The following is an 11,382-nucleotide window of genomic DNA, read 5'->3' on the forward strand; positions in this document are numbered from 1 at the left end:
CCACATGGAACCCAGTTTTTAGTACTCTGGATGGAATTTTTAAAGTTTATTTTTAATTATATATACTAAATATATTATAAATAAATATTATTATATAATATTATACATAATATGTTCCATATTTTGCACACACACACACACACATGTAAACAAATTACTCTTCCAGAACTAATGGAATGTGATTTGACCTTAAGAATAGGATATGACATTAAAAGACAAAATTTATTAAGAGACACAATGTTAAGGGTTACATTTTGTAAATTGTCATTTCTTTAAAATAACTATAATATGGCAATTAAAAATTAAAAGGGTAATACAGATATAGTTCTAACATCACTCTGTTGAACATTGTTTGACTCTCAGGTAACAGTATTATGCATGAATTTGCTTTCTTTTTAATAATGTGTATGGCTCTTCCCTGAGGGCATCTGTTCTGAATCAGTCTATTTTCCATTGCTTTTAAAATAAGGTCAAGGTTAATCTCCGATGTTCTGTTTGCTTTCTAGGCATTAGTCATGAAACAGCTGATGAAAAGGTGATTTTCGGAATTGAATTTAATTCAACCTTTTTGGAATGTATACCTAAATCCCAACAAGCCTCTGTTGAGTGGTACATCCAGCGTCCAGGAGAGGAGCATCGGGAGGAGGTAAGCTATCATCAGCAAGGATGCTGCTGTCAGTCTGAATTCAAGCCATTGGTTATGAAAGATACACAATCTTTTAACAACACAGGTTGCAGTTGTTTGGGGATAAGGACAGGCCAATTTAATGTAAATGTAGCATTGATATATAATTTTTAAAAATATTCATATTATTTTTCTTTCGAAGTTTTATTCCTTAAGACATTTCAAGACGATTTCTAACTGAAGATGAGAAACAACATTTTCATAACCATAGTAACATCTCTAAATTTTAGCTAAAATTGAGTTTAATCTAATTTAGTTTCATCTACAAATGAAATGTGCTGAGTTTTCAGAAATATATATTCCCATATATTGTATCATAGGAACAACTGTATAAGTATTTTTAGATATACAGATTTTTCCATTTTATGTATTTATGTGTTAAGTCTTAAGTCAACAGAAAGAAAAGCAATGTTTATTCATTTATTTTTCTGTTAGTTTTCTTAAGATAAACTTGAGATTGAAATGTTATAAACATTTTATGACATATATCATATATGTTATAGAATGTAGTAAGATTGCTTTATGCAGTCTTAGACACTCAATATTATGAAGCAAAAGATAATTGTAGATATGATTGTAGTTATATTTACTATTTAAGAACAAATAAGAAGTCAGTGTGGAGCCGGAGCTGGTTCAGTGAGTAAGAGAACTGGCTAACTCTTCTATAGGGCCCAGATTCACTTCGCAGCAACCTCATTGGGTGTAACTAGCTGAAACTCATGTTACAAGGGACTTGATGCCCTCTTCTGACGTCTAAGGCACAGCATACATCCAGGCCCAAACAAATATGAATTTAAAAAAATGATTCTAGTGATATTTTCATAGAATGTACAGTTCACATATTACATTAAAATCAATGTGGTAAGTAAAAAACTGAGTGTGAAATTCAGAATAGATGTTTTCTGAGTCGAATGTTGCTCTGGAGGCCCTATTGAATATGACTTGTTTATGTCGTTAAATATTTATAACATATTTTAATCACAAGTCTGTGTTAAAAACATTAACAGAAAAATAAAAGAATAAACATTACTTTTCTCTCTGTTGACAGAAGTTTAATACTTAAATACATAAAACTGGAAATTTACATATGTCCGTTGACTATATTCACTATAAGGTTATATATCAATGAAATTTGGTATCATTACTCATAAGTTCTAACATAATATAGATGATATACACAATATTCATATTGATTCTGTCCTATTTTTCTATTATATTTTGAACTGTATCTGATAGAGTAATGATTATTCCACTGCAAAATATTAGCTCCTTTTACTTTATCTTACTTTATCTAAAATATTAAAAGCTGTCTACTTAAGATACATATTCAATTTAGTTACATTTTCATATATTAATTTTACATGAGTTGAAACAAGTTTTAGATTTTATAGCTACTGGGGTGTGATTTTTCTCTTTCTATTAAATGTAATTATTTAGAAAGTTATTTGTCCTGCATAGCAATTTAAATCTGACATTTAGAATGAAACACTTGAGGTATTATACCAGTTGTAGATGCCTGTATTTGCCTTTGGTGGACTACCTCCTTAATTTCTCTGAAATATCTGTGCATTATTTTAATGTACCTTCCAGTACTGTATCACATATCTTGATGGTACCATGCTCCATGAATTTCAATGGAGCAGAAATACCATATATTGAATTTTGATGAAAAGTATGTTCCCTGTAATGTTTCAACTGGTATTTTCATCTGTTTTTGCAAATGGGCAGTTAGTTTCCCCTTGTCCAGGACCCTCAGCAATGCTTCCTGAGTTGAGGAACAAAGCAATATCCCTGCTGCACTTGAAGTATGTTGCCCTGCAGGATGCCTTTTGTGCCTCATGCATAAGGTCGAGGCTTGGACTATTTCCTCTTCTCATAAAAAGCCCCAGGGATGGACCATGATCTCCTGGGCTACAGATGCTGTCACCAGGTTATGCTGTGCCAAGAGGAGCCGATTTCCTCACTGAGCCCCATCACAGTTGGGTGCCACTGCGGAGGTCATGAGTCAGTTATCTGCTGACGTTCTTAAAAGGCTGGTCTTGGAACTGATGGCGATTAGGCTGTAGCTAGCAAGTTAATGGGCAGTCCCTGAGCTTCTGTTGAACTTTGGGGTAGTTTTAATGGAGAAAAGGAGCCATCCTTCATGCTGTTTGCCATACTGTTTTTTCTTAGTGGAGTTTAATGTTTTTAAAACATTTTCAAGTATCTGCATTTTCCATCTGTAGGTCTCTGTTTCCCTTTTGTTCTTTTTTGTTATGAAAGCAAATAAACGGGTTTAAACTTGGAATAACACACAAAGAACCAGGAGACCACTTAGTGAAGATAGGCATGAGTGATAGTTTGGTTTATTCAGTTCCAGTACTCAACATTACCCTTGGAGCCTTTTTCTGCTTCTTCCTGTTAGCCTAAACACCATGGTGTTACCTCTCTTTCATCCACACACAACCCACAGTTAAAGAGAAGCTCTTTAAATTGCTCATGTTTTCTGATAATAAAAGGATCCATTCATATTTAAGTGTTTATATCTAAATATGTATTTAGGTAGTACAAAGTCCAAAAAATCTAAAGAAGTCGGAGACACCGGACATTATGCTCCTTGTCCATCAAAATCACCAGAAAGTCACATGCACCTAACAGAAACAGAGCATATACGCAACTTAAGAAACCTTTCGCAATTTGAAAAACAGTACATTGTGTTTAATAATAGGACTTGTAAGCAAATATCCTCATGTTTCTTTGCTGTGGATTTTCCTTAATTTTCTGTGAAGTGTCTTATGTGTACATTGTTTAGGGAGGTACTAGTTTCTTCACCTAAAAATATTTTCCTCAGGCCATTTATACAGTACAGAAATCAATATTTCAATATTAAAACATTACATGTAACTATTAATTATATATCTTTTCTTTCTAACAGTTTTTAATTTTTCTACAAAAGTGTTACATTTGATATAGGCAAAGCTTCTTACTTATAAGTGCATAATATTCAAACTATCCTGCTTAGAAACTTCTTCCGCAATAAGCATCAATATGTTTTTCCAGGTTTTTTTTATACTTATTCCTTCTGTTTAAAGATTTACATTTATTCAAAGGTAAAAGTTTATTCTAACAGTTCTTTATGTATAAATTTTATTTCTTAAAAGATTGAACCAGTTGCATTAGCACTATTTTTCCTTTTGCTTTTTGCCTATAAATGATTAATTATTGATTTTCTGTTATTTTAATAAATTTTTATTGTGTAGTACCATGTAAGCATAATTGGAAAAAAACTAAAAATATGTACACAAACTTTCTGTACAATATTTTTTTCTTCTTCCCATATTAAATTAGAAAAGTATTCAGCATTTTATTTAAACACAACCCCTCATTTTACAATAGGTTTATAGACTTTCTTATTTTTCATTCTGTGAGTATTTTCCCTTATTTAATATTAATTTCCCTCTGGCAATATTTTCTATATTCTGGAGAATGGAGCATCCCTGAAGTTGTAGTTTCTTCGAAGACCTGAAGACTATTTTAGGCCTTCCCAGCTGCTCTTGTCGGAGACTAAAGCACCCCTCATCTTAACCTGCTGTTCAGATCTAAATGACCATCACCATTCTTTGCTCTTCCCATGAGAAATGGACTGATTTTCAATGAAGAGTTCCACTTAACAATACCAAGCACATAACCCTCACCCACATTAGGGAAATGGATAGCTGACTTCAGTTGAAGAATGGTTTGAGTTCTTAAAATTTAGGGAAGTTTTTGCTTAGCACTTCTAGAATGGAGACAATTCCGTGAATTTGAATCAGTAGCCAGCAATGAAGTCTTGGAGAAGAGATAGACTTTCTAAGTTGTGTGCGCTGCCATTTCACTGCATGAAGTAGCCTGGTACTGTGTCTTATCCCAGCCCCAAACAAAAGCATTACAGAGAAAGAGTGGAAAGCAGGAGACTTCTAATCAACTACCTCATTTCTGGGACACAGATCTTCATTTATGAATTGTAAGAATCTTCTACGTGTGTGGATTCATGATGTGTGTTAGTAAAGATTCCACTGCATTAACCTTGTGCTTCTGAACCTTCAAAAGAGAAACAAAAACTTATTAAACAATCTAATAGAGCTTAGGTCAATCCATGTAGCTCACACAATTTTAAGGCACAATTTATAACTGTTGGTCAAAAACCCAAAGAATAGATAAAGTGTTCTACAGAAGAAAGGGAAGATGAAGAGTCATTAGCTAGTAGTGAAATGCCAGGTGTTTATGAAATGTATAGTCCCATAGGGACTGAGGTAACGTGAGAAGGAGACAAGGGAAATCGGTCTCAGGACAAAGCTACATAAACAGGATGCAGAAAGAGAAAGACAAAGCCATGATGGGGTGGTGTCGAGTGCTCATGAAGCTAGCGTCATCATTTCTTCCTGTTGGAAGATTAAAGAAAACAAGAAAAATAACACGTAGTCAGAACTGTAATTGTGTCTAGGGCCACATGAATGTAGCCTGAGCAATGGAAAGATACAGACCCCAGGGAGATCTGTGAGATGACGAGACAAATGAGAATTGCAGCTAGGTATGGTGTCATGCTGATGGCCTCAGATCAATTTTGGCGAAGGAACTGCATGGAAAACCAAAACTTTTTGGGCATCACAACTCAAGCAACATGGCAGTTATAATGCCACTGATACTTCGCATGTTAACTTCTAAATCTACCATGTGTTATGCAGAAACTGATAGGTGGGAGAATATTTATGTGTAGACTTAGATTTTTCACAAACCAAACTTATTTGGGGTAAAATACCTTTATCTCCATTCCAACCCGCCAACCCTTGGTAAGAGAGAAAGAAAGTTAGAAAGAGCGAAACAGGGGATGTAGTGTAATCAAGTTCTTTTGGAGGCAGTACCTACCCCAGCTGTCAACAGCTAATGCAGCAGGTAGTCCTCAGTCAGTAGCCTCCAAACCGCTGTCTTCTCCCTTCATGCTGTCTTTTTTATACCCATCAGAGTCTTCAGAATGCAACTAACTCCAGCTGGCGTAGACCACACCCGCAGAAGACAATTATCAGCTGTGGACAAACTAAAGCCCATCCCCCCCACCCCACACCTGGGATTAAAACAAAAACATGTTTATATATTACAACGCAAAACTTCTACAACAAATATTGGGGAAGATGAATTATAAAATGATATCAGAGATCAGCATCCAAGTTTATAGAGCTAGCATTTTGAGATCTAAGATCTATTATACTTATTATTTTTAAACAATTACAATAAAATCATTTAAAAGGAAAGCATGCATGTTCTGTGTGAAATATATGACTGCTATTTTTGTTCAGCAGTGTGAACGCCCCCCGCCCCAACAACCCTTTCACAGGAATCATATCTCAGATGAGAATCATTTCTCAGATGCTTAGCCCGCATATTCAATATTTACATTACAGCTCATGACAGTAGTCAATTACAGTTGGGAGTAAGGAAAATAATTTTATGGTTGGGGGTCACCACAGGAAGAGAAACAGCATTAAAGGATCACAGCAGCATTAGGAAGGTTGAGAAACACTGTCCTATATTTTGAGAATGTAAAATGACTTGAGGTTAGTTTGTATTATAATAGCATTTTAAGATGTCATGGCTTTTAGAGTCAATCTGCTGGGCAAAGAAAACATATCCAGTTAGCTCACCAAATGGGCAAAGGAAAGGTCGCAAACAAGCAAAAGCCTGATGTTGTGACTCAGGGCAGTGTGTAAGGCAGGTCTGGAGACCATTCAGTCTCATTAGCCGTGGATCTGAGCTGTGACCTGCCTTTGGCCTCAAATGGTTCCCCGCCAGCTGCACTTCTCTGGCACAGGGGGTGGTTTGCCATATAGTTGTTAGTTAGCTGGGCTGCTAGCCAAAGATGTTTCTTTCCTTTTTCTCATATTTCCAGAATAAGGGAGAGTTTCCCCCCAACATTCTTTTCATATATATGTGGAGTATAGTCCACACACTGTGAATAAATTTAATTTAGCTGTCTTTATGTCTCTTTCCTTTCCATAACTAGAAGTCTACAATTCAGGGACGGATAAGAAAGCTGGGAAACTTTCAATGTTTTGTTTGTTGTTGTCGTTGTTGTTTTATTCTTATACTCCGTGCTTAGCCATTCAACAACACTCCACACCTAAGCAGGGCCCCCGTGTTGATAAACACGCCCCTACAACATTGAAGACAGCTCATTATTCTCACCATCTGTGAGCCAGGCAAATTTAACATTAGAGTTGTCTCTCACTGCACTGCTTCAAAGACTTGACCATCACATTTCAAGGGAGCTTCGTTTTAGTCGTCGTGACTTCTCCCGCTTGAAATCACACCAAAATGTTAGACAGAGGATCCAAGCTATGGTAGAACTTTCCACAGATGCTACAGTCCAATGAATCACTTGCACAACTTGATGTTAATAGGGAAATTAGCTTTAAACAATGCTAGCAGGTTGCCAAGAAGAGACTTGATACCCTATGAGCATATACAGGGGGAGGTAGTCCCCCTCAAAGACAGTCATAGGGGAGGGAAATAAGGGGAAAAGGGGAGGGAGGGAAGAATGGGAGGATACAAGGGATGGGATAAACATTGAGATGTAACAAGAATAAAAAAAGTTAAAAAAAAAAAAAAAAAAAAAAAAAAAAAAACGATGCTAGCTTTCTCAGCACAGGCCTGCTCAGTTACAGCACCTGGTTTTTCCTATTCACTATTCACAGGTACAGTTTCTCTTTCTTATCCACACCCTCTAGATCATTTATTTGGTGATAAGTAGAAAGTAGAGTCAATACCATTGTTCTCCGGTCTGTCATAAATAGTACACACACTGAGTCTTCTATGTAAGGGATTTCTTATAGTCTCCCTTGAAACTGTGAACTTAGGCCATTGATCTCCATCTGAAATATCTGTACAGGTCACTTAATAGCTTTGGTTTTCCTTATTGTTTCCTACAGTGCTTCCTTCTTACCTTTACAGTGCGGAGAAAAACTAAATATATTCCAAGTTTCATTTGACTTAAATAAAATGTGAATGTAGAGAAATCAGGGTATGGCTTGGAGGGCTTTTACTTCAGCTGATTTTATTTTTCTTTTCCTTCATTTTGTTCAACCATCTTCAACTCTGGCTGACAATGTTATGTTTGATGACAGACAGATGAAGAGTATATCTTTTAGGTTCATCTAAGTGAAACTACGTGATCTGTTTTCATTTTCTTGTGGCTCTCTGTTTCTAATTTATTACCTACATTTTTTTTTTCCAACCTGCAGTTGAAACCCGATGAAAGGATCATCAAAACGGACTACGGGCTACTGATTCGAAGTCTGCAGAAGAAGGATTCTGGGTTGTATTACTGCAAAGCACAGGAGCACACTTTCATCCACACCGTGGTGAAGCTGACTCTGAATGTCATTGAGAATGAACAGATGGAAAATACCCAGAGGGCAGAGCACCAGGAGGGGCAGGTCAAGGATCTATTGGCTGAGTCACGCTTGAGATACAAAGACTACATCCAAATCCTTAGCAGCCCAAACTTCAGCCTGGACCAGTACTGTGAACAGATGTGGTACAGGGAGAAGCGGAGACAGCGCAACAAGGGCGGCCCAAAGTGGAAGCACATGCAGGAAATGAAGAAGAAACGGAATCGACGACATCCCAGAGACCTGGAAGAGCTTCTTAGAGCCGTGGCTACATAGTTTTCTATTTAATTTAAAGAGAGAATTATTTACTTGTTTGCAAAATACTGTCTTCTGTTTGGTACATCCCTTATTCTAATTCATACCTGCTTCCCATGATGTCTCACTGGGGCACAGAATGATATGCTAAATAAGACCGTCTATGGTAGATATAACATCATCTGAACCAGCTTTCTGAGAACAAAACCTGTATCAGCAAAGTCACAAATTGTCCTAAAATTTGGGGCCTTACATTTGTAAATGTTTTATGTTTTGAATTTAATGTCATGTAAATAAGCAAGCTAAAGGAACACCAGTACCACTGAATAAGGTGATTGATTCTCAAGCATATCCATTAAGCATGGACTTTACCATGCAGTTGGCTTTGTTCTTAAAGGGAGCTAAGTCATTCCACTCTAGAACAGGTGATTATGCAGGAGTTGGAGGAAAGGTCACAAAGTAAAACAGCTTATGTTCCTAACAGGATAACAGAAGCTTACTCAAGGAGCCATCAGCCCACATCTGGAGGCAGGTATGGGAATTTTAAAAGGTGTGTTTCCCTCTTTCATGTTCCGGGCTACATCTAGTAATGGCTTGTGAGAGGCTATCAATGATCCTAACAAAATTCCTTGTGATTGGTCAAGAGAAACAGGTTCACAGACAGAATCTGAAGTCCAAACGTCTGTTCTAGAACATATATATGCTAATCATTATAGGGACAGAGTGCACAGGTCCTGCTTTAACAAATGGGTACAGTATCTTAATGTAGTAAGAGTGACATGATGTACACTGTATCTTAATCTGTAGATGGGAGTTGTTAGGAGACAGAAGGACAGCTATAAATTCCAGCTTTGAGAAAAACTTACATGGCTATGAAAAGAAAGAAAACCACAAAGTAGAAAGAATGCAATGGAATTCTTTTGACTGGAGTATAAGTATCTGCCAACTTGTAATGCTTCAGTTAAAAACAATTTAGATTATAACAAACTGTTAGCAAAAGTTCCAGTGAAAGCAAAATTTGTAAAAAGAAAAATATGGGATGGCAATATTTTATTTATAATCAATGTATTTCTTTGTTCTCTTTTTTCTAAATATTTATCATATTCTGTATATTGTTTGCATTTACATTCTCTATTTGATTATATTTGAGTAAATAGAAGGCAATATGTAATACATAGCGATGTGTATTAAGTAGATGACCAAGGTCGGGAGTGGGGCTATATATATTTGTTAAATGAATGGATAAGTGCAAATTTTTGATGACGGGAAGGGTTAAATTAACTCTTTGACACCCTTTTCTCTACATAAACTTTCTAGCAGCACTGCTTTAGCAGTTTCAAAAGTAAGTCTGCCACTTGTAAAGAAAACAAACTCACAGAATTAACATAAATACCATTTGTATTTTGTTAGTATGTTTCAGATTCAACTTTCCCTCTGAACAGTGCTTTCCTGCCAGTCTCTGCAGAAATCATCTTTCTTCCTAGAGCTCAAAGCCCTTCGCGGTCCTCTGTTTTGCCTTTTCACGCCCTTTATAGTGTGAAATGAACAATTAGTCACTTCCTCACAAAGAATGCAGCTTTTTAGAGAACCAACAGACCTTGCTTGTTTCTCACGCATTCTACATGTTTTGAAAGAAGGCTGTGAGAAGCCTGTGTGATTAAAGACCAGTGTTAAGGAGACCAACAATCTCTTTGTTCAAAGCGGCATTGGTATTTTAAATTCATTTAATTTGTACAGGGGACTGATGACAAAGGCATAACACTGAAATGTGTGGGTCTCCTATAATAATGAATATTTGTGGATGTTTCATTCTAAGGAAAAGTAAAAGTGAAGGAACAATTTTAATAAGTAAACCAGAATGCATTACATTTCCAGAAGAAATGCATACAAACACTTTGTCATGCTTAGACTACTAATCAGTTGTCACACAAAAGTGATTACCTATTGGATTACTGTGAGTACTACAAACTCAGAGCAAACATGTCAATGGGGGCATGTTCCACTTTGAAATAATTTCCAAGTTATGCAGTATCAAAGCGTAATACTCAAATATGGATAGCGTTGACAAATTGTACAAGGCTATAACATTTGTGTTAACTTCTGAAAAATAATTTTATCTAGATAATACTGCCCCAACTATTTTCTGATTACTTATGAAACTAGAAATGAAAATTCTATCAACATTCTGTAAATTTATTTTCCATCCAAGGTTTGACATTTCATGTGCTTTGTGTACAATACTACTAATGATGATTGAAATGCATTATCAAAGGTATTAGTAAAATAATGTTACATAATAAAAGTAGGAGCTAAATTTTATGTGTTTTTACACACCGACTATATCTATACTACACTTATTTTACTTTTTCAAAACACTTGGGAGGGCATGAACACTCTAAATTGATAAATTCAATTTATACTCCTTTTCATAGTGTTGAACTAAATCTTACTGAAATAATGAAAAAACAGAATATTGCTCAGGGTTTCAAATAAAAAATAAACCATATCCCTCAGAAAAGACTTTAAAATATCTAATTATCTGTTTTTAATGTATTTTTCCTCAGTCTTCCATACACCTCTTCAACTTCCTTGTGTGTTATTGCTGCATTTTTATTCCAGTCATTCGTGCTGCTAAGTGGAATCATGCCCATCTTAGTTCATTTACATTTAATTTATTGGGACTTTTAAGAGTTAGGTTAGACATGGATGATCTAAATAATAAATTTATGTAAAGTCCTTTGTTTTTCTTTCCCAGAGAGCTCAAAACCCTACATGCAGATGATTGAATAAACATTTCAGAAGAAATAGTCAAATGACCTAACAAAATGCAAAACAGTCATAGAAAGAAATCAACATTTTGCAGAAAGCCACAGCAACTCTCCAGGTATCGTTTGTAATCCCAGCATCTTCTCTTTAAAGTAAGATTCATTTCTGATATGCTGGCCATAATATGGTAACACTTTTGATTTTTTTTTTCTGTACTTCAATTCTTCAATTTACATTATTGCATCTTATTCCTAATGAGTTAGTGGCCTAAGA

At 35.7% G+C, this 11,382-nt stretch overlaps 1 protein-coding gene across 1 annotated transcript in view; it reads left to right on the forward strand.

Annotated features, from left to right (window-relative positions):
- The window catches only part of Sema3d (semaphorin 3D), a 193,209-nt gene extending 184,699 nt beyond the window's left edge, over positions 1-8,510 (forward strand). The window contains exons 17-18 of the mRNA XM_051152072.1: positions 507-646; positions 7,939-8,510. Of these exons, the coding sequence (XP_051008029.1) occupies positions 507-646; positions 7,939-8,364 (566 nt within the window). The 3' untranslated portion in view covers positions 8,365-8,510. The remainder of the gene's footprint in view (positions 1-506; positions 647-7,938) is intronic.
- The last annotated feature ends 2,872 nt before the right edge of the window (positions 8,511-11,382 follow it).

Source organism: Acomys russatus, chromosome 10 (genome assembly GCF_903995435.1).
Source record: "Acomys russatus chromosome 10, mAcoRus1.1, whole genome shotgun sequence".
NCBI lineage: Eukaryota > Metazoa > Chordata > Mammalia > Rodentia > Muridae > Acomys > Acomys russatus.